Raw genomic sequence first — 24518 nt, 5'->3', positions numbered from 1 at the left:
CAGAAAGAGGAAAGGAGGTACGGCAGAGCGGAGGTTGCCCTGCCCATGGTGAGGCAGACTGTCCCCCTGCAGCCCATGGAGGTCCGTGGTGAAGCAGGGGGGCACCGGAAGGAGGTTGTGACCCCATGGGAAGCCTGTGCTGGAGCAAGCTCCTGGCAGGACCTGCATCCCCATAGAGAGAGGAGCCCACGCTGGAGCACATTTGCTGGCAGGACTGGTGACTCATGGGGGACCCATGCTGGAGCAGTCTGTTCCTGAAGGACTGCAGCCATGGAAGGGACCCACGCTGGAGCGTTTCAGGAAGACTCATGTTGGAGAAGTTGGTGGAGGACTGTCTCCTGTGCGGGAGACCCCACACTGAAGCAGGGTAAGAGTGTGAGGAGTCCTTCCACTGAAGAGGAAAGAGCAGCAGTGACAACATAGGATGAACTGACTTAACCCCCCTATTCCCTGTCTGCCTGTGCTGCTGGTGGGGAGGAGGTAGAGCAAATGACAAGTTAAGCCCAGGAAGAAGGGGAGAAGTGAGGTGACACCATGCATATGCAGGAAGAGATTGGACTTGGTCTCTCATTTCTCTTAACTCTCCACAATTACTTTTCCTCTCAGGTTGCTAGTTGTTGACTTGATTTACCTTGGTGGCTGCTTTTGCTTTTCAAGGACACTAAAAGAAGGGCCCTTAATCTTTCAAGTGGGATATCGGGTGTACAGCTGACATTTATTTGAGTAAAATCTGAAGTAGAAACATGAATTCATTCAGAGAAAAGTGAAACTGGGACCAAGCAATGAAGACCCGTCCTTAAAGTACTTTTCACCTTGGGATATAGATGAAAGCATAAATTGCACAGACAGTAGGGCAGCAGTTAAGATTTCTAGGTGTTCGACAAAATAGCATACTAAAACAGTATCTGAATGGGGCCCATAAGGATACTTTGGAGGGACTCTTTGTCAGGGACTGTAGTGATAGGACAAGGGGTAACGGGTTAAAACTTAAACAGAGAAAGTTTAGATTGGATATAAGGTAGAAGTTCTTTCCTGTAAGGGTGGTGAGGCACTGGAATGGGTTGCCCAAGGAAGTTGTGAATGCTCCATCCCTGGCAGTGTTCAAGGCCAGGTTGGACAGAGCCTTGGGTGACATGGTTTAGCATGAGGTGTTCCTGCCCATGGCAGGAGGGTTGGAACTAGATGATCTTAAGGTCCTTTCCAACCCTAACTGTTCTATGATTCTAAATGCTTAGAGAGCAAGCAGCTGCAAAATTTCCACTTGCAAGGAAAAGGGGTGTGATTTAGTTGTTGCATAGTGAGACCTCTACCTGTGCCATCTCCAAATGGGCTAATGTTGGTTTTTTTGGGGTTGGTTTTTTTTGGGGTGTAGGGTTTGTTGGTTGTTTTTTTTTTTTTTAATTAAAAAGCTCTTCTGGTTAAAGGCTTTCTATTCCATTTTAACACTAGCAACATAATGTTCCAAATGCCTGCTTGAGCACATTGAGGTGTGATTCTTAAGCCCCTGTGTGAAATAGACACAAACCGAAACATGCGAGGTTCCCTTTGAACATCAGGAAACACTTTTTACTGTCAGGGTGACCACCACCAGCACAGGTTGCCTGAGAGGTTGTTGACTTCCCTTCCTTGAAGGGATCTGGGGCCGCCTATAGCCATCTGGACACAATCCTGTGCCAGTGGCTATGGGTGGCCCTGCTTCAGCAGTGGGGGCTGTTCTAGATGATCTGCAGAGGTCCTTTTGACCTCAGCTATTCCATGGTTCAGTGAGATTCTGTGAAAAGGAATGCATGTTCATGAATGCAAATAAATGGGATTAAATAAATTTTTAGTGTGCTACCCTTTATTGCTTGTTAGCTCAAAGATTTTGGTTTTGTTCTTTTGTTTGTAACTTGGAAGCTTAAGTTCCCTGTGGAAACCCAAAGCTTCCTCTAAACTATATAGCTTTTGGTGTGGATTTTGTGCTTGGAGGGAGTGTTCTGGAATGACAGAGCCATCTCTTGCATGGTGAAAAAAAAAATACAACCAAACAACAAAAAAGCTGCAGTCACACTAAAGTTTTGAGGTTGCTGAGTGAAGGACTGCATTCTGCATAACCTGTATGTACTTGTCTTTCCTCGCTGTTAGCTGAAATGGAAAACTCTAACTTGAAAAGTACTCTGTCGAAAAAAGGAAATGGGAATATTTACTTCATTAAGATCAGGCAAGATCAAGGTTTTGAATTGCTGTTTGTGTAGGCTGAGCAATCTACCAACTCTGGCTCTTTCTCTGAGGGCAGAAGGATACTGTCAGCCTGCTGTGCTGCCCACAGCCTCTGGAACTTTCTGCATGTTCTCTCGCCCCCTATGTGTGTTTAATCACTGGTAGGCAGAACTTGGTGTACCAGGGAGCAATTGTGTTGTGCTTCCTACGTATAGGAAGCTAATCATAGTTAAGATGTACCTACTTACGGAAAAACAGCTGTGGGTAGTCACTGAGGGAGGAGGGAGCCTTTTTGAAAGGTATCTTCTCATCCTGCTGAAAGAGTTCTGACTGTTAAATGATGCTTGTGGTTTTGGTTAGATCTTTTCCCCCTATTTTGGTTAGATAAATCTGATCTCTGGAGCATCTAGTGAAAACTTAGTTCTAGAATGCATAGAAGTATTTTTTTAGTGTATTGGGAAGTAAAGTTTATAGAATCTGTGTATAAACCAGGACTCAGGCTATCTTGCTAAGAAGTTGAAACTTCAGTGGGCAAAGCCTAGAAGTACTTTGGAGACAAACAATGGGACTGAGACAAAAGTCGTTCTGAAAAATTAGAGCTTGCATGAAAATAGGATAAAGTCCTTTTAAAGTGATGCTTTGTAATATTATTTTTTGTCTAATTCCTTCTCCCCTCAAAGCAAACAAACAAAAAAGTTGTTGCTGGGAGTAGTAACAAATACAAGTAACAAGTAAGTTCATGCTGCTGCTTTGACTATTTCTTATTGGTGCCTTGAAGCCTGTTTCTGAGCACTGTTCATCTGAGCTGAAGCAAAGTCTGACCTCTAAACGTTGTTTCCGTTTCTTGTTTTGCTGGGCCTCTGCTCAGTTTGATAGTTGCATCCTGTTACTGTAGGGACTGGTGCAGTTGCCATAGCGTATGGATGTGTGAGAACTTTTCTTTAAAAGAGCAGATCTATGTCAAGAAAGTGAGATGTTTGATATGGCTGTCATCTGTCCGTGATTAACCAAATGGTCATTTTGGTCATAAAGCGAGAAATGCCTCTGCGAGGAGCTATATTCTAAGCCATCTGCATAGAATGGTTGCCCACCATATATTGATGTCCCAGCAGTTCTTGTTATTGCTCATCTAATGACAAGGTAATGAAACATGCAGGTAGGTGCTATGAGTTCATCTAGATTATGTCCCATTTGGCCAAACTAGAGGTACCTTTCTTTTAGTTAGAAACAACCATTTAAGACAGTGAGTCCGTGTAAATTTTAAAAGTTTATCTCCGTGAGCCAGGTTGCAGGATTCCAGTCATAGAATGATTTAGGTTGGGAGGGACCTTTAAAGATCATCTAGTTCCAGCCCCTCTGCCATGGGCAGGGACAACCTTCACTAAACAAGGTTGCTGAAAGCCCTATGAGCACTTTCAGTGATGGGCATGTACAGATTCTCTGGGCAGCCTGTTCCAGCCTTACAGAAGTTCAGGTAGTTGATATCTGTCCTTTTGCCTTTGACTGATGCAATCATCAGTCATCGTAGAAGACTACCAGATTAGTTGGGCATGATTTGCCCTTGGTGTCTCTAATCAGCTCCTTGTCTTCCGTGTGTTTTGACATGTCTTCAAGAGGATTTGTTCCATGATCTCACTGGGCACAGAGGTGAGGCTGACTGGTTGGTAGTTCCCAGGGTCCTCCTTTTTAGAAGTGGGCATGATGTTTCCCTTTTTTGAGTCAGTGGGGATTTGCCTGACTGCCATGACTTTTTGAGTATGATTGAGAATGGTTTGACAACTACTTCAGCTAATTCTCTTGGGACCTTGGGAAACATCTCACTGGGTCCTATGGACTTACGTATATTCAGGTTCCTGAGGTGGTCTTGAACCTGATCTTCACTTAACGATGGGAGTGACTTCATTTTGCATTCCTTGCCTTGAGGTTCAGGGGCTTGAGAGATGTGGGAAAAAGAATTGTTGAGTACCCCAGACTTCTCCATACCAGTTATCACTAGTTCTTATATTTAGTCTTGCTTTTCTAGCTAATGTTTCTGTAGAAGCCCTTTGTATTGTTGGCAACCTGTGCCAAATTCACCTCTAATTGTGCCTTAGCTTTCTGATCCCATCCCTACACATCCAGTATTTATCCCAGGATATATGTTTCTGATTCCACTGCATGCGTGTTTCCTTCTTGCACACTGGTTTGACCAGAAGGTCCTTAGTTAGCCGTGTTTGTCTCCTGCATCTCTTCCTGATTTCTTACACATGGGAATTGAGAGCTTTTGCACTCTAAGAAAAATGTCATTAAAGAGCTGCCAGTTCTGTTCAGCTCCTTTGTCCCTGAAAGCAGTTTCCCAGGGGTCCCATCCGTTAATTCCTTAAACAACTGAAAGTTTGCTCTCCTAAAATTCAGAGTCCTGACTATTCTTCACCTGGCCCATATCCCTCAAGATTGTGAATTCCACCAGGGCATGACCACTGCAGCTCAGGCTGCCACCAGTCTTGACATCCTCAATTAGTTCATGCATGTTGGTAGGCAGCAGGTTTATTAATGCTTCTCCTCTGAGTGTGCTGTCTGTCACTGGGATTAAGAAATTATCCTTGTCACACTCCAAGAGTCTCCTGGACTGCTTACAGATTGCTGTGCTGCTTTTCAAGCAGATGTCACAGTGATTGAAGTCCCCCAGCAGGGTCAGAGCCTGTGAGCATGATGCCTCCTGTTGTTGAAGTAAGAACTCTTCATCAACAGGCTGCCTTTCTTTGGGCAGCCTGTAGTAAACACCAACCGTGAGGTTTCCTTTGTTGGCTTTGCCCTAATTTTTACCCATAAGCTCTCAACTTGTTCACTGCTGTTTTTCAAAGCAGCTTTGTGGAGTCAATCCATGTTTGGTTTTTCTACATGGAGGGAACCTGCCTATTCTTTCTTCTTTCCCTATCCCTTCTGAGCAGTTTCAAGCCATCAATTTCAGCACTCCAGTTGTGTGATCCTTCCCACCATACTTCAGTGGTAGTGATTAGATCATAGCTTTCTAGCCCCTGTGGCTTCTTTCCTTTTTGCTGCCCATGCTGCATGCATTGACATAGAGGCACTGGGTCATTGACTGTGTCACCTTTTTAGAGGAACATGGCCTAATTCCTTTGAGGCATTTCACAGGTGATACCCTCTTGGTTCCTAATATGTCTGCAGTCCCTGACTTTTTGTTCAGAACTCCATCACTTTCCCCCACTACTTGTCTGCTGCTGTCTTCTGCTGTTGAAACTTTTTGTTTCTGCCTATGCTGTTGGAGAGCACTACTCTAATTACCGTTACAATTTTTTGCTTCAGAATAGTGGGGGCTAGTGTTGCCTTTGTAAGCTCCTCTTCATCTACTTCATACTACTGTGGTTGGCATATTTGTCTCTTGCTCTGTCTGGCCCCAACAAAGAACAAAACTAACATGCTGGTTCACTGAGAATAAAGCCATTGTCTGGGGTAATGGGAAACTGAGATGCCCTGAAAAAGAGAAGCAGGGAAGACAATATGATGAGAAGTGCATGCAGCTGATGCTGACCCACCAGGACTTTGGCTGGTAATGTTAGATATACTCTTAATTTGAACAGCAAAATGATCCTTTTTAACTCCCATCACCAGCATGAGCCCCTCTACTGTCTTTTCTGGTGCTAACCAGAGCATGTTGTGTCATTTCATGATAAACTGGATTGGGCAAGTGATCATTTTTCTCATTTGTCTTGTTGCCAGCATAACACTGGGGATGGCAATTCTGCCACCCTGCTCTAGGTGAAACTGTAGCCTGCGAGAGTGCTCTTTTGCAACCAGGCAGCTTTACAATTCTTTGCAGTCCTTCAAAGATAGGTGTTTGGGTTTTTTTTAATTGGGATGGAGGTATAAAGGCTGCATGCTCTTCTGCTCTCTGCCTCAAAGTGCCATCTGTTCTCATCCTAATAGAGATGTTCCTTATTCCCCTGGAGGCTGGTGTTTGTACCCTCCCATCTTCCCTTAAAGTTAAGCACTGTTCTGCATGACTCCTTTGTCCCAGGAGTGTTGAGACTGCTGGACAGAATTTCTCAGCTTAGTGAGATCTTCTTAGCCTTTGCCTCAGAAAAAAAGCAGCTCTGAGCCTGAAAGATCCACTTCAGTCTGCCATCTGAGCAATAAAACCCTACAAAGCAGCTGTGGTAATGGAGGTCTTTGAAGTTTTCAGCAGTTAAGTGTTTGCAGACACTTGTTTGTTGCTGGAGATCCAGTCTTCTGCAACTTTTCCTTACTTGTCCAGCCTGTACCCATGGGAACTTCTACTATATTTCTCCCTAAATTCCCTTAGGGATTTGCCTTTATTCATCCTTTTTTGCTTTTTTCATGTTTGTCTGTTTCCTACCAAATGCAATCCTATCCTGGACCGCCACCTGGTTGTCATCTTAACTGCCACCTGGTTATCATCTCTTCTTACCAAAAGCCACCTGTGGTGCGCCCAGATACTTCTAATTATCAACTCTACCCTAACTCTGAAGTAAATCCCTCAGTGTGCTTAGCCTGCCTGCTTCAGAATCTTCTCTTCATTCAGCTTTGGCTTGCTATAGAAGGACAGCCAGGAGCAGAGGACCTCTCTTTTCTTCCAACTCCTCTTGGCTGAGCCAGCAGTTACGTTTTAGGCCATGGATGTTATCAGGTCAAGTAGTGATACTCAAACATATATAGAGCTGTTTGCAGCCTCTGTAGTGATACTGCCTCTCATGTTTTCACCTCATAATTCCAATGACAGATGAATATAGTCTTTTTCTTAACCATGCAGCCAAGACTAGGATTGCTCTGAGAGGTGGAGTTAATCAATGATACAGTTGTTAATATTGTTAGTTGTGTGTCATATATTCAACTTTATGTTGTTAAGAGTAGGGTGCTACAACTTGTGTTATATGAAGTCATTTAGCAAAAAGGCTTATGTGTCTAGTAACTTGCCAAAATGGGGTTGTTGGATCTGAATCACAGAAGTGTAATTTCTAGGCAAGAGGTTGTTGTTTTTGTAACATGAGAAAAGCTTCAAAACCTCAGTGGTTTGATTTACGTGTAGAACTAGTTAGAGGAGAAGATGCCTTTTAGCATTGGCTGAAAAAAATTGAATAGTTTGGATTGATTTAGTGTGAGGTGTCCCTGCCCATGGCGGAGGGGGAGAACTTGATGATCTTAAGGTCCTTTCCAACCCTAACTATTCTATGATTCTATGATTCCAGGGTATTGTCTATCTGTTTTCAGAATGTGGAAGTAAATGAGCACATTATGTTTCTTGTCAAGTATAATCATAGAATAGTTAGGGTTGGAAAGGACCTTAAGATCAACTAGTTCCAACCCCCCTGCCATGGGCAGGGACACCTCACACTAAACCATATCACCCAAGGCTCTGTCCAACCTGGCCTTGAACATTGCCAGGGATGGAGCATTCACAACCTCCCTGGGCAACCCATTCCAGTGCCTCACCACCCTAAGAGGAAAGAATTTACTCCTTACATCCAATCTAAACTTCCCCTGTTTAAGTTTTAACCCATTACCCCTTGTCCTATCACTGCAGTCCCTAATGAACAGTCTCTCCCAAGCATCCCTATAGGCCCCCTTCAGATACTGGAAGGCTGCTATGAAGTCTCCACGCAGCCTTCTCTTCTCCAGGCTGAACAGCCCCAATTTTCTCAGCCCGTCTTCATACGGGAGGTGCTCCAGTCCCCTGATCATCCTCGTGGCCCTTCTCTGGATTTGTTCCAGCAGTTCCATGTCCTTTTTATGTTGAGGACACCAAAACTGCACACAATACTGCAGGTGAGGTCTCACAAGAGCAGAGTAAAGGGGCAGGATCACCTCCTTCGACCTGCTGGTCACGCTCCTTTTGATGCAGCCCAGGATACGGTTGGTTTTCTGGGCTGCGAGTGCACACTGCCGGCTCATGTAAATTTTCTCATCAGCCAACACCTCCAAGTCCTTCTCTGCAGGGCTGCTCTGAATCTCTTCTCCGCCCAACATGTAGCTGTGCCTGGGATTGCTCCGACCCAGGTGTAGGACCTTGCACTTGGCATGGTTAAACTTCATGAGGTTGGCATCAGCCCACCTCACAAGCGTGTCAAGGTCCCTCTGGATGGCATTCCTTCCCTCCAGCGTATCAACCGAACCACACAGCTTGGTGTCATTGGCAAACTTGCTGAATGCACACTCAATCCCACTGTCCATGTCAGCGACAAAGATGTTAAACAAGACCGGGCCCAGCACCGATCCCTGAGGGACACCACTCGTTACTGGTCTCCAGCCGGACGTTGAGCCATTGACCACAACTCTTTGTGTGCAGCCGTCCAGCCAGTTCTTTATCCACCGAGTGGTCCATCCATCAAATTGATGTCTCTCCAATTTAGAGACAAGGATGTTGTGTGGGACAGTGTCGAACGCTTTGCACAAGTCCAGGTAGATGACATCAACTGCTCTACCCCTGTCCATCAGTTCTGTAGCCCTATCATAGAAGGCCACCCAATTGGTCAGGCAGGATTTCCCCTTAGTGAAGCCATGCTGGCTGTCACCAAGCACCTTGTTGTTTTTCATGTGCCTTAGCATGCCTTCCAGGAGAATCTGCTCCAAGATTTTGCCAGGCACAGAGGTGAGACTGACTGCTCTGTAATTCCCTGGGTCATCCATTTTCCCCTTCTTGAAAATGGGGGTTATATTTCCCTTTTTCCAGTCATTGGGAACTTCACCTGACTGCCATGATTTTTCAAATATGATGGACAGTGGCTTCGCAACTTCATTCGCCAGCTCCTTCAGGACCCGTGGATGGATTTCATCAGAACCCATGGACTTGTGCACGTTCAGATTTTTAAGATGGTCTCGAACCAGTTCCTCTCCTACAGTGGGCACAAGGTCTTTATTCTCACAGTCCCTGTATCTGCCTTCCAAGACTTGGGTGGTGTGGTCAGAGCCTTTGCGAGTGAAGACCGAGGCAAAGAAGTCATTCAGAACCTCAGCCTTCTCCAAATCCTGTGTAGCTATTCAAATCCTGTGTAGCTAAATGTTGAAACATGTCTTGCATGTGACTAGTACTGAGGTATGTGTGTTCTTGGGACCTAAGGCTGTTGAGAGAGTGACCAGCTTTAAGGGTATCCTTTAGAGAGATGGAAGATAGCGCATATATTGCAAGTAAAAAGAAGGGCTTTTTCCTAGGCTGTTTGCTCTGTAACTTGATACTTTGTGAGTAAGTAGATAAAGCTACATGGCTTGAAAAGCACCTTTGGAGATCATCTGCAGGAGGAGAAGTTGAAAAGAGAGAAGAAAAGGTATATACTAAATCAAGGGTATGCTGGAAGGGACCTCAAATGCAAGACGGTGAGATGCAGTGATGAAAAAGCTGGTGGAGAGAGAGCTCTGAGGAGCTCTGGAAAAATAATTAAAAGCAGTAGGCAGATTTAAATACAGATACTTCTGGATGGTTTGCCTGTTAATCTTGCTGCTTTTTGCTCAACAGTCAAAGGTTTGGATATGTCTTTTTTTGTACTTACGTGCATCCAATTTGAAACCAAATGTGAACTTTCCATCAGCATTCCTGTAAGTATACTCAGGAAGCTTGTGGATATCGGGCCTAGACAAACTGTAACAGAAGTATTCTGATCTTTGATGCCTAATATTGGAAAAATCAAACTGATTTTTATTCCCACTTTTTTCCCCATTGTATTTTTCTTTCAATCAAAAATATTTTGCTTTGGCGTACTGCTAACTGGAGCAGTAGTAGGAAGGAGGAAGGGCTAAGTATTTGGGTGATGGTCTGTGTGTAGACAAATTCCCATTTTTTTTTTTTCTAATCAAACTTACTTCTCCCTTGTTGCTGTGTAGCTACCAGAGAAGGTTTTGCCATACCTTGTTGGTGAAAATGTGAAGGTTGAAACTGCTAAAAGTAAAAATGTTTGTTCTTGGTGAGTTTATAATTTGATAGCCAAAAGAGTGTTGGTTAGCTTCACAGTTCAAAATACCTATGCCAGGAGGCTGTGGGCCAAGTGTTTAACTTTAGGATTCATCCTACTGTAGCAAGTTGGCAGGGATGTGTAAGGGTTTGTGGTTGTAGTTCATGCTCTGTGCAATACTGTAACTTTTTTATTTTTAATTGGTGGGAAGAATGTGGCCTTTCTTATCGCTAGTACTGATCTGGTATAATAGCAGTGTAATTAAATAAAGCATTTCAGATGGTATGTGAAGATCAGAAAGTGATGCATTGTGGCAGTTGCAGTGAGAGTAAAAATAGAACTCCATAGCAGTTCATGTTTGTTCTATAGTTAAGCTTACAGGGCTTCGATGTTCATATACAATATGAAGAGTCAATTAAAAGAAGAGCTGCTTTATACTCTTTGTACAGTGTAGTCTGTAGGAAAGGCAAGGATAGTCAGATAATGGTATTGCTAGATTAAGGGCTTTGCCTGCACTACAGAAAAATAATAAACCCCAATGTCCCCACTATCTAGAGAAAATAAACCAGCATATCAAAATGTGCTAATTAGCTTCGTTCCAGGAGTGAGTTTGTATGCATACACCATCCTTATGCTTGCTGGTTAACGGCAGTCTCTTGACAGAAACTATTGCCACATTTCCTGTTCAGGCTACTCAGAAACCATTCTCTAAAACTGGTGTTCAGCGTTTGAAATCCAAAATAGCTGTAGTTAGCTACAATGGCTTGTTCTGTTGTGTTTCATTATAAAGAGAATGTTTTTCTCAAACAGGAGATCTGTCTTGACATTTTTACACATCCCTGGTGCATTGGAAACGAAATTAAGACACATGCGTTGTATCTAAATCTCAAATACCCTGTGGTTAGCAGAAACTTTGTGTTAGGCTAAAGTGTTCAAGGTTTTGAACAAGCAGGAGAGCATTCAATTATAAGCTACCTGTGGTTTGCGGGGCATAAAAGTGCAGCTGCGTTACACGGCTAGGCTAAACATCAAATGCTGGATATCTTCTGTTAATTCGTGTTGATGGCAACATTGCTCACATGGAGAGCTTTTTGTGAGATTATGTACTAAAAAAGGATGGAGAGGATAGAATGAAATAGTCAGTAGAGAAGATGAAAGAATAAGATTTCTGTTGTGACCTGAATTTGTTTCCTTTATTTATCTGCATCCTAATACAGTCTTTATTTATATGATTAGGTTTGTTTTTTTTTCTCCCAAGATGCTACTGCATTCAATTCACAGGGCAGATCTGTCTCTAGGACTGAACAAGGGAGCTATCTGTGGGACCATACCCTTGGCTGTTGGAGAGGCTGGAAAGGTTACGATAGGTGGGATGTGTGATTGCAGACGCAAGAAGGATAAGTGTCAAGGTTACAGCAGTTGAATTCTGACCAGTTCTTCTCTGAACCTGGTTTGTCCACTTCAAGTGCATGTTCCACAGGCAATCACAAATTCGGGGTTTTTGCAGGCAACCAGCTTAAGCACTGATAGTAAATTTCTAAGTCTTTAAAATACACTAAAAAACCTGGCACAGAAATTGTATGTTGCAAGTCATACCAAAACTCTTCTTGGTTCATTAACATGATTAAACAGATACACTGCCTAATCCTCTTAGCCATACCAGCCCAGTGCATCCTTAGGAGAGAGGAGCTGAAAGCAGTACTGTGGTGTCATCTTCTCTGCGTGCCAGCAGATGTAGCCAGGAAGCACTCTTGCTTGGGTTTGCACAGGACTGCAGTATTAAGAGACTTGAAAATCTGTGCTTCTGTTTTAATGTTGGGCTCGGGCAGTTGCAGATCCCTTCGACATCTCTATGCCTGTTACTTCTTGTTTTTCAAAGCCTTTCTTCTAACATAACCTGCCTCAGCTTGGCTTCATGTGCTGGTCCAAACCTCCAAACTCTAGTCAAATCCCAGTCATTCGTCTCTCCTGGTCTTTTTTTCCTGGACTTTTTATCTGAGCTATTATCTCTTCCCTGCTGCATCTTGTTCAGTTTTCTGCCCTAGCTCACTGCCTCAGGCTTTTTGCCATGTGAATCCTTCATTGTCTTCTTATCCAGTGCATACTGTCTCACCACTTTGTATTGCCTGCTTTCTCTTGATAGACACTTGCTGGTTCCCTCACTTAGAGTCTTACTCTTACTCTGATGCCATTTGGGACAAATGGCTTCCCATGGAGTATAAACTTACTAGCAGGGTCCAGGAGGATAAAGAGGGCATGGCGAGTGTGTCTCTCCTCTCTCCAGACTTTCTGTACTACCTACTGTGTTTAAAAAATAGTCTGCAGAAAGTCCTGTTCACTTCCTGCTGGAGGGCGCCTGACTGGCTTGTGAGGCTGGCTCGGAGTCAAACCTGTCCCTGAGTAAGATCTCTAAGGGGGTGGTAGCATGTATGGCACAGATGGCATCTTCAGAAGCATGGGTGCCAGGTCTTAACAAGTTTCTGTGAGCACGTGCTAGCTGGTTTATTCTATTTTATTTTTCCATTTTGTTCTCTTGATTTTGACATGGGGGGAACACTACCAAAAATAAACCTCCTAGGAGAAGCCCAATCTGCCTCCTTGGATCTTCTTTCAAAAACAGGGGAGGATTGCACCTTCTTGTTAAAGCACAAAATAAGTGAATTTACTTCATTAAAGCACCAGACTTCCGTGTAACGTAGTGCCCTGCAAGTTAAAATATATGAAATTTGGCAATGTTAAAAACATTTAAAGTCAGAATTGTAAAAGAAAAGAGGTTTGAGTAAATTACCGGTTAAAATTTTAATGTAGAAAAAAAATATTTTTGGAAAGCCTTTTGCTGGTTAAAATGATATATGTAATATAATATTGGTAATTACTTTTGGTTTGGATTAGATAGTTGTTGTTCCCTGGAGAAACCTGTCTTTCAAGTGTTTCTGCACCCTTAGTTACAAAAAGTGTTGGCAAGTATATTTGTCTTGATGCCTTCAGTCCAGCTGTATCTCAACAGACATGGTCATATGAGCATAAACATCTGCTGGATTTTGTCTCCTTGACATTGAGTCTCTACACCTCTGTACACTGTCCTGTTATTCATACTTGTGCAAATTGTTATTGCTCTGAACTTGTAATACATTGTGCTTATTTTGCACAACACTGGGGGAATGGAGGTCTTTTTGTCAGACCTCTGATTTTGCTGTGGGCTTTGTTGTCCAATTCTGTAGAAAATGTCTTAATCTTGAGGTGGGTGGGCAGTCAGGTTTGCATTGCTGTTAGGTTGTTTCTTGTCAAAAGCATTTACAGGTGAAATAGTGTTTTCCTTTTTTAATGAGCTTTTCTAGATGGTAATTTGCTGTATCAATGCCTTCCTAGCCATATGGTTGCATATTGCATGCTAAGTATTTTTATGTACTTGAGTTTTTATGTGTTAATAAGCTTAGCAGGGAAAAGAAATACCAGTCAGAATAATAGCCTCTGAATATCCAGACTGCAGGGTACTAGGCTACACATCTTACCCTATTTGTTACACTTCTTGAAAGCGAGCTGGAATAGTGTGGTTAAGATTTTCTGTGTGAGTGATGAGCCACTGAAAGGCTGGAGTGTTACTGATTTACAGAGGCGGGGTGACTTGGGATATTTGGCACAAAAAGGAACAGGAGTGGTAACAAGCAGCAGTAGTGGTAGTAAAGGCAGGAGCAGGTTACACAGCAGACTTGCTGGGGGTAGTCAGTGAATGCACAGCTTCCCAGAAAGCTGTCAGGAGGAACCCAAAACTGAGTACTGCAAGAGATTCAGGGTTCATGTTTATCATGCAAAGTCATGTGATCTTACTATACCTTAACTTGCCAACTTAGCCTTTGCTACGATCCTTTGCTGCAGTGCTTAACGAAAAAGGGAGAGAAAAAAGAGAAAGGGGAAAAAAAAAAAAAAAGGAAGGAAAACATAAAGAAAACTGTGCAATGTGTGTTTATGCCTACATCATGCCGAGGAGACAATTAACAGTAAATAATCTGTGCATACCTGAGGTAAGATACTGTTTCTGCTTTCCCTGCACAGTGCTGCTGCAGCACGGAGCTGATCCAAACATTCGGAACACCGACGGGAAATCTGCGCTGGATCTGGCAGACCCTTCAGCAAAAGCTGTACTCACGGGTAAGCTGCATACATCTCTCAGCAATGTTACCTGTAGTTCATTTTGTGTGTTGTACAAGTTCAGTATTGTAAAAGCTGTCTGGATTTTCTGTGGTATAAGAGCATTTTAAAACTGTCTTTTAGCAGATTTCATATTGATGTAACTGTCGTTAATGTGCTGTGCTGCTGTAGGTTTGCTTATTCTACTTATGCTAATGGTGTATTTTTCTGTTATAACATCATTCAGTCTTCACTTTGTTTCTGCGGCGTGTTTTCTTCATAATTTTGCCCAAGAGACATATTGAATAGGAGCCCCCAATCCCTGCAAAGAAAAGGGGATAAAAATCAGGTCAGTTGTTTTAAGACCTTCACTGTTAAGCAAGCAAGGACGTTTGTGTAACTATAAAAGTACTTGTGATCTGAAAGACAACCTGCTACCAGTTATCAGAGATCAATATTTTGCTGCATATTCACATGCTACCCTTTCCTTCCTCTTCCTAATTAGTTATTTTAGGTAGAATTCTCTCACCCACCAATTTTTTCATTTATAGGGGTTATTAGCTGCCAAAAAAAACCTTTCATGGAAATAGTCTACGGATATAACTTTATTTTTACACAGCTTTGGTTTTTTAATAGGTTAACTGTTGTAGCATACCAGTAAGCATTAAAAGCATAATATAGTAGCCTGTCAAATCTGTATCAAGTAATACATAGCCCTCTGTGCTGATTTTGACATCTAGGAAAAAATGTTTAGAACAAAGTATTCTTGTATTTTAAAATGCATACAATTACATTTATAGAAAGGGTTCAGCATCTGAGTTTCATTTGAAGAAATAGCTATTTTTCTTTTTGCCTTTATTTTCCCCCATTCTCCCTCTCTTTTTATTGATGGCTTAATTTATCGGTTATGTGCTATGCAACACCCATATTCCTTCTTCAGACAATGTTCAGAGTACACCAGCTCCCTTGACTTTGTCAGGAAAATTTCCTTATCTTCTCTTCAGTGTGCTGACTGTTATACATAATTTTCTACATCTCTGCAGTGATCTGAGAGTGCCTCTGGAGCAGAGCACTTAAATACATATGATTTAGTTTAATTACTCGGTGTCAAATTTAAACGCATTCCTACAGTGTTAACACTAATGTTAGCTGTGCTAAGCAGTTTAATCTGACTTTTGGCTGCTAATGGGTACGGTTGTACAGATGTTGAGGATGGAAAGAGAACCAGGGAGTCAGGGTACCTCAAAGGTGTTAATAAGTATTTGGCATTTAGTTGTGGGAACTTGGTATACATTTAGGGGTTCTATGCTTTGAGCTGCTCTTCAGGCTATGCTTAAAGGTCAAATTCAGAGGATAGTAGAAGACTTTAGGTCTGTGGTAGTGATTTCACTGTGGCTCCCCTGAGTTCTCTGGATACTAGATCACCACCTTGTGCCTTAGGCAATAGGGAGGGCAATGTGTCACAGCCAGCAAGTGGAGATGGATTAGAAGCAGCCCTCTTCACAGTGTCCTGTCAAGTGCAGCAAGCACCCTATGTCTCTGACCTCACCCCTCATGCCTCATGTGAGCATACAGTGACTGCAAGCTTCTGCAGCCAATGGATATTACCAGGTTGTACGTATAAACATACAAGCACAAAGCCACTTTTGCTGCTATTTGGGTGTTTTATTGTTCATTAAAAGATGTAAATTTTGTATGTTTTCATTCTTTCTAGCAAGAAAATCAGCTTTGGTTTTATCAGCTTTGTCCTCAAGGTGGCTCTTGGCTACACTGAGCTTCCTCTATGCTGTGCACCTGAGCTCCAAGCTGTGTAAACAGGGTTTGAATCAGGCTGTAGCTGCCGTGTGATGCACAACTGAAAAAGCTGACACTGAATGCCATTTAAATGGAAGCTTTCTATTAAGAGCTGAATTTTTCTGGATGTTACCCTGCTTTCTAGTATCTATGTTAGACTGCTACTTTCGCATTAATTTTCCATATGTTGTTAACTTGACGTCTTGCTTCATTCCTCTTGAAGAAGGGGGCTTAAGGGATTTCTTAGTATCTATCTGTCTTGGAATAATCTTTAGCTACAGCAATGCTTTGCAATTAGGTGCATTGAAACTTAAAGGTATTACTGGATTAAGGATGAGTGGGATGTATTAACTTAGTTTTCAGTATTTAATGTTGAATGGTGGGATTTTAGAAATGCTAACATTGGGATCTTTTAAAAGTGGAGTGATCCTGAAAGCACAATCTGTAATTGTTACTGTATTTGCATCATTAAATGGCATGCGTGTCAAGGCTGTTCTGGTGATGTTATTTTGGCTTCCTTTTTCTATCAGTGTCTATGACCGTAATAGACTTTTCCATATCGCTAATGTATTGATTGTTGGAGAACAAGGTTCCTCTTACTACTTTTTTTACCAATTATTTGCATAAATTCATGTGATGATGTTAATCACTTTGAAAATGAACTGTGATTATAGTCTCTCTTTGACCTCCAGCTTAGCAAAAGTGATCAGAAGACTTGTTGGTAATTCATTAAACCTTTTCAGTTTGATGAAGAATTTGGTACATGTTTTAAAAGGGACATTCCTGCTGCATAAAAAGCATTTCTGGATGCTGAATCTACAATGATTTGTTCTTTTCTGTCTCCCAATCCAGAATAACGTATAGTATCTTTTTCACCTGAATTACAGAGAGGATATATAATGCAGTAGTTTCTGGGATGACTTCCAGCCATTTCCTTACGATGTTCTCTTAAAATGCGCATTTTATAACGGATACCTAATGCAAATCAAAGGCTAATATTTTGACGGAAACAGACTTTGAAAATTTCCTTGTAGATTAAAGTGAATTTTATAGAAATTAAACACCCAGATCCAGATTCTTAAAAAAAAAAAAAAAAAAAGTTCTATAACTGGGAATCTGCTTTTTCGTGCTTAAATAGGAAAGCAGGCTTTTGGGTTGTTTTTTTTTTTTTTTTTCACCTTCTGCAGGATAAGCAGCATTTGTGTGACCCAAGCCCTTCATGATGGAAGGGGGTGAATATTTTTTGTTTCTTCTTTCTTAGCATCTGTTGCTGTTTTAGAATCAGGTTATCAGAAAACAATTGTAATCCCCTCTTTCTCTAGGCTGAAGTGGTAGTACAGACTCCAAAAACACACCGCATCTGAAATTCAGAGCTGTTACATCAGATTAATATCCTGGTCAATTTTATTTTAGCTTAATTGCCTCTGGGTGTGTGGTTTCTGAGATCAGGACTCATCTTTGTTGCCATTCATAGCACTATGGGACTCCCATCCAGAACAGGGCCTTTGGGAGCTTTTGTGCTACAAGTCATATCAGTCTTCATTATTCTCTTACCCTGCGTATTGCCTCTTTAAACATTAATATCCTTTTATATTTTTCCTGTGCAGTATATAAAGAGCCAACAATATTGTTAATGATTTATGCGAATGATTTATTTGATTTTTCACACAGTGATGCTTTTTTGCCACTTCCCCATATCATCTGCTGTTTCAAAATGCTTTCTCTACATGAATGGTGTTCTTTGTACTTGAGAGGTTTTCAAAGCTGTTAGCAGGAGCTGAAGGCACTTTGGATAATCTGTTCTTGACTCCTCCATGCCACTGTTTTGCAAGGTTGGTTTCAAGGATTACAAAAAAGTTTTGAAACCGCTGCGTCTCCAGATTGAAGATGATTTCTTGGGTATGAAATAATGTCTTGTTTGTTAATAGAATGAATTTTCAAAATTAAACAAGACTATGATCTCCCTACTTACCATGGAAATTATGTCCTTTACAAACTGCTTAGGTCTACTGAGCATTTCTCACTTCTGTTTTTTGGATGTGAAGGACAGCTTCACATGAGTGGGAGTACAGCTGAGTTCAGGTTACTAGAGGTGTTAATGAGGATTCATGTTTTCATCTATTTGTCATGTCAACTTTTTAATTTTGGGGGAACAATAATTTTGGGGAATCTGTTTATTGCATTTATTTATAATATATATTTGCACATATAAATGTATATAATGTATAAATATATAAAATAATATATAAACATATATTTGCACATATAAATGTCAATTATGTATATAAAAATACAATATATTTGTGCAAATTTTTTTAAGTGAACTGCCGTCTAGGCAGAACTTGCCTTCAGGGAGGGGAAAAATCTGATATTTCACTTCAGAAAGCTAACTGAATGTTAGACAAAATGGATCGTAGGTACAACTCATCCATTTTAAAATTAGAAGATAAGAAACTATTTTAGTTTGTATTGATTTTATTTTTGCTGTGGTACCTTTATAGCTTGACAGTCTCAAATCCCAAACTCTTTCCTTCTGGGTTGGTGCTATTTTCTTTCAGATACTCTTTAAGATTTTAAAGGTATTCCAGATAGACACAGACACTTCACTTTGAAAGGTGCCAGCCTCCTTTCCCTTTCCTTTTATTGATCTTATTGTTACATAGTGTGCTCATCAGTATGGCATTTGAACAAGGTGTAGCTTCTGTCTTTAAGAAACAGTATAGTAAATACCAGTGCAAAAGGAGAAGCATTTTAGTTGTAAGGAGGGCGGGTGCCACTAGAATGGTTTGGGCCATGGATGACCTTTTCCAGCACTCGTTTGTGCATTGAATGTATGCGCATTCAGTGTTGCACGTCAGTGGCCAGTGTGACTGATACTCCTTCCTCTTTCCAGCACTGCATTTTTATTTCAGTATAGCATATCTTGATGTGAGCCACTTTGCTCTGGTATAACATCCAGTTGACTTCTGTAGTGATGATTTAATAGCCTTCATGGCATTTTTTAATTCCAAGTTTTTTTCAGGCCAAGTTTACTTTTATATTACCTCTGTGACTGCAGAAGAGCTAAATGCTTTATGGGAGCCTCCAAAGGAATTCTGAGTTCTTAAGCTTGTGGCTCAGATTCCAGTATAATTCCAGATGATTTATATTATGCATGCAATGTTTATTGTTTTAATTTGTCAGTACTCCTTTGGTCTACCCATTTTATTGCCCATTCCCTCAGTTTTTCTTGGGTCTTCCTAATTTCTTCAGTTTTTTGCTGGTAATTGAATAATTTAAATGCTTCCTTCAATGTGATAGATTATTTAACATGTTCTAATGTGTTTTATCATAAATGGAACGAGTTACTCATGGTTTTAAGTGTCTGATCCTTGGGAGTACTTTGGTTCTGATTCTATGATTGTAGCTTCTTTAATCTCCTAGTCTGGAGGAGGCTGTGGGAAACTGCATCAAGCCTTGGAGAAATCCAGGTAGACAATGTCCACTGCTCACCTCACATCAACCGAGCATGTTACTTGGTTGTAGGAGATGATCAGATTGATCAGGTTTGATCTGTCAAGCACAGTTTCCCCTTGGTGAATCTGTGCTTGCTCTTCCCAGTTGCCTGCTTCATTTGAGTTGTGGTAGCCCCCAAGAGGATTTGTTTCATAATTTTACCAGGGACTGAAGTAAGACTGGACTTAATGTGCTTGGATTTCTTCCTAGTGTAAGTTTAGCTCTGGATGCTCTTGTTTCATGGGGCTTAATTTTAGGATAACAAGAGCTTCTCTCTTTCACCCTGCTCTCTATTTTAGAGATGAGTGCTGTCGTCCTCTTAGTTGTGTTGACTTGAATTGGCTTGTTTGGAATATGGCTGTGTCTAGATCAGATGACGTTTCCTTGGCACTGTGGGATTCCAGATTAGTGCTTTCATGAAAAGCCTGGGTTTGATTAACACTATCCCCTTTGCCAGGTTTTTCACTCTTTCACCTTTCATTTTTACCATGATTTCCATTTAGGAATATTTAATAAGAGCTCTTTGAATGGAATCAAAGTCTTAACTTGTCAAAGGAACAAATTATCCTTTCAAAGCTTTCACGAAGCACCTAAATGCAGTTTTTTAGTTCTCTGATTCTCAGCTCTGCTATTGTATAGAGTTTTGGATGTTTTGAAAGCTTTCAAAAACCTGATGTACACAAATTTACTTAGCCTATGCTACATGCTGCAATTTAACAATATCAAACTCAAAAGAAGCTTTTCTCCCTAAGATTTGTTGTTATTCAAATGGACAGAATAACAAATAAGATCTCTAAACCTTGTAAGTAAAGAGCCCAAAATGTATTTACCGTGCTGCCTTAGGAAAAATAATTGCAGAAATGTGTAAGAAGCAGTTCTATTTCTATAGCGCTTCAGAGCACTCACCATCTTTTTGTTTCTTTGCCTTGAGCACTGACCAGTCTTTACAGAAAATTTTTCTTCTCTAAATGTTGATTAGATAATTCTGTTTGTTGTTAAGTTTAAAATTTGGTTTTTTGGATGTTGTTGGGGTTTGTGTTTTTTTTTTTGTTCAGGGGGTTTTGATGGTTTGGTGGCTGGTTATTTTTTTCAAGCCAATTCTGTGCATTTCTGGTTATTGATAGCTATTTCTGCCAGTCTTGAGACCAGATATTTGATCTCTGTTACATTTTCCCATGATCTGTGGAGAATTTTTCTGGATTATTGTATCAAAATGACCTTTTAACACTGTATACTGCATGCAATAGTAAGCTAGGGTTTTGAGTGGCAAGGAATGAGTAGATGGAGAATGTTAGATGAGGTAACTTCTCATTTATTAGTTCTGTTTATAAGTAGGATAGCCATGTTGCTGTTGTAACTATTTTAATGTAGCTTTTCTGTATTCTCTTTGATTTTAATGTGTAATCTAGTCTGTAAGCAAGACAAAAATTTTTAGCTTGCTGGATTATTCCAGCAAGAAAAAGCTCTCGTTGCTTTTATCTCTTGTACTGTAACTTCAAGAGCAGCCTTTCATATTTGGACTGTTTTCTTCTGAAAGCAAAGCCATGTTTAAATTTTTAAAGGCATTCACAACTGTGAAATCTGTGGGGTCTCTGAATGTGTAGACAAAACATTTAAGACTGTTTTTTCCAGGCTGAACAGATGAATCTGAATGAATGTTAATGTTAAGGAAAATATATTGAGTAGGAAGTGGGAGAAGCAGATCATCTGACTTTTATCTTTTTATGTGCATATTAGTACACAGACTCTGCTTACAAGATTGCTTACTGTTCCCCACTGCCTCATTCATCAGGACTGATGGCTGTGCACTGGGGAGGAATCAAGACTGCTGAGTGAAGTACAGTATTGTCCGTATGGCTCCTGCTTCATTTGCTGCAAAAGTTGAAAGCAAGAGTGAATGTTGCAAGACAGGGAAGAAAAAGGTTGCATATATGGTTAAGGCAGCTAAATATTTCCTTTGGAAACAGGATCTTCTTGATTCTGACCAACATTTCTGCATGGTCTGGAGTGTTATTCTGGCATGCAGAAGAACAGTGGGTGGTTTGCTTTTCTGTTTCATCTCTGCTAGCAACTGAGATTCATTGCATCCTCTATAAAGAATGTAGGTTTGAAGTCAGTCATGTGTTTACTTCTCTGCCTCCCTAAAGGAGGCAGTGTATAGAAGGTAGTGTCTGGTAGAAGAAATAGGCTGTTTTCCCTATTTTTTCTAGACCTGGTAACACCAGCTCATGCCCAGTGCTGTCTAACTTGGGGTCCCAGTTTCAGAACCCAGTCTTGTCCTTCTTAAATTTATCTTGGTCCCTGCTTCCTGCTAACATGCGTGCATGCATGCGTATGTGCACCCCTTACTTGAGATCTCCATCCCTTACTCTGCCTCTCACTAGACCTGTAGGTTTGTGATGGGTTTTTTATGGGGGTGGGTTTTTTTTTCTTTGTTATATTTTGGGGGGTTTTGGAGAGGTGTTTTGTTGATTTTGGTTTTTTTTAGGTTGTTCTTGTTTTTATATTTGGGGTGTGTGTATGTATGTGTCCCAGCTCCTAATCCTGGTTGTCTTCTCAATTCTTCATCCAGAATCCATGATCAGTTCAGCTTCTCTGTCTGTCTAGCCTCCTGACTCTACATCCCATTCTCCTCTTCCTCCCCTCACCTATGTAGACCACAGTTTCTGGTATGACTTTTGTTCTTATTTTCTTGAGCTAGCAAAATAACTCATATGAGAGTATTAAATAAATGCTCAGATATCAAAATCATTTGAATAGCATGTAGATATTATGTTTCATATTGTTAATTGTTGCAGCTTTTCAGTCACCCTCTTCTGTGCAACCCACTTCTTATTTTTCCATCCTTTATTTCCGCAGGAGTTCTTTTTGAGTTTGAAGAAGAGTGCAAACTGTGGAATTATTGTACTTTAAAGAATTTGATTCTTTAAAAATAACTAGCCTAGCCAGATGCATGTGACTTCAAAGGTCGTACTGGAATAATCTCAGTAAGAAGCATGGTTCTCATGCCCTACTTGCAAACACTTGCTCAACAGAGGTCTTCTTGTAAGAAGCTTTGTCAGACTTGAATGTACACATTTAAGGAAGATTTGCTATACATGTATACCAAATTTAATAATACTGCTAAAAGTAAATCCATAAATTGTTCTGATTGGGAGGGGATATGTTAGCCTACAGAAAGGTTTTTTCCAGTTCTTTTAAAGTGAGGAAGAGTTGAAAGTGTCAGTACTTACAAAAGCTCTTGGTTTGGCTCTGAGAAAAGCTCTGAGCATGTGGTTGTGTTGAGAGCTTTTTCTGTACAGAGCTTCTACACCAATTTTGCTCTTGTGAGAGTGGGCTTATTCTGGCCAGCTGAGAAGTGCTCCTAACTTGATGAGTAAGGGGCTCAGGGTGCATCCTCAGTTCTATACAGCCCAGAGCACCTGGCTGGATCAGAAGCTTGTTTTCCCTCTTTAGTTTTCTTACACGTATGCAAGCTGTGACTTAAGTTCGAGGATAAAACTTTTAAAACGTACTTAGTACTCCTGAAATTTAAAGGGGCTTGGGTTCCTGAGTTACATTTTGCTAATGTAAATGATCCGGTGCTTTTAGGGCAATGTTTAGAAAGGAGAAATAAAATTCCATTTTGCTTCCATTGTTTCCTTATGAAGCATTAAATGTCTAAAAGAATTTTTGTACAAATTGTATTTTAAAATCTCTTCACTTATTGCTTGTGTAACTTTTATTTCTTTGAAAACTGTTGTGATAGTTCTCAAGTCCCTGTGGCTTCGTTAACCTAGAATTGAAGATTGTGATTGCTGTTGTATAGTAGGAAATCCATTTTTAATAATACGTTTGAAAATTCTTTCTTAAATCAGACAATTTATTCTTAAGGTTGTGACAGTCCTCTGTGGGCTTATTTGCAGCTCTTTGAAATTTCCATGCCCCAGGTTTTGTCTTAGACTTTTGCTGATGCTGCTGTTCTCCTAACAAGGTTTGAAGCACAGCATGTGTGTTTGGTATCCCATTGCATCCTAGGATACTGAATGGAGATGCTGATTGGACTCTGCTTCTGCCTTTGCTGCTTCTAATAGTTATATGTGCTTTCCCATTTATGCAGTAAATAAAGCACTTGTCCTGCAGATAAGATTGTTTGTTGTGCTGTCCTTATTCATATACTGAATGCAGAGCGTGAGTCAGGGATCTTGTGGGAGGCAAAGTGTGATACGATCATAGCAGAATGCACATAAATACAAGGTGAGTTTAGTGAGCACAGGAAGTCAACCAGCTATTGAAGGTGAATGTGTTTTAATATAAATAGACCCCTGTAGTATCAGCTTTTTCTGACTTTGCCCATCCTTCTCCTTTGTTCCTGTCCCCCATTAGCCAAGGTATCTTCTTGCTTTGCCCCGACCTGTCTAATCCAAGCTGCAGTCTTCAGCAGCCTACAGTTCAGACAAATTGGCCATACTAGGCATTTCTTCTTTTAGATGACCTAAGTGTTCTGTCACATTTCAAGCTTCTACTGTGAAATAACTGGGCATAAAAGTTTCTTCCCAAAGAGGTTAGAAGAGGTTCTGTGTTTTGCTCAAAATTATGTGTGAGTTTTGTGGACAGCACAAACTCTTTGTCTTGTAGATGTGGTGCAATTCTTCTAGTATAATTTTTAAAATTATATTGAGCTAAGCAAGAAGAATTACAGCCTGCAGGATTCAAATTTGGCAGTTACAATGGAAATTAGTCTTTAAATCATAGCTGTTAAGTAACTTTTAGTTTCCTAGCAGCTATCAGCATTGCTACTAGCGGTGTCTACAATTAGTATATTGAAAAGAGTTGAATTTCTTGGATGTAACTTGTTTTCCTTTCATGTGCTTCTAAGCTTAAACCACCTACCTTGCAGCCTTTCAAAATTAATTTCAGGACACAGGGGACTTTTATAATTGTAGAAATATATAATGGAAATGGAATTGACCTGACTTATTTGATGAGGTGATCTGATTCAGCAAGCTAAAATGAAGTTTC

The 24518-nt window shown here is 40.8% G+C and overlaps 1 protein-coding gene across 1 annotated transcript in view; it reads left to right on the top strand.

Moving 5' to 3' along the window:
- TNKS (tankyrase) overlaps positions 1-24518 on the top strand; it is a gene marked incomplete at its 5' end in the record, with an annotated part of 139819 nt that overhangs the window by 20847 nt on the left and 94454 nt on the right. The window contains one exon of the mRNA XM_057419188.1: positions 14154-14249. Within this exon, the coding sequence (XP_057275171.1) occupies positions 14154-14249 (96 nt within the window). The remainder of the gene's footprint in view (positions 1-14153; positions 14250-24518) is intronic.

Source organism: Pezoporus wallicus, unplaced genomic scaffold (genome assembly GCF_028554395.1).
Source record: "Pezoporus wallicus isolate ANWC-B61680 ecotype Strahan unplaced genomic scaffold, APGP_CSIRO_Pwel_v1 contig_2384, whole genome shotgun sequence".
NCBI classification, from domain to species: domain Eukaryota; kingdom Metazoa; phylum Chordata; class Aves; order Psittaciformes; family Psittacidae; genus Pezoporus; species Pezoporus wallicus.
This window is presented reverse-complemented; position numbering and strand designations above follow the sequence as displayed.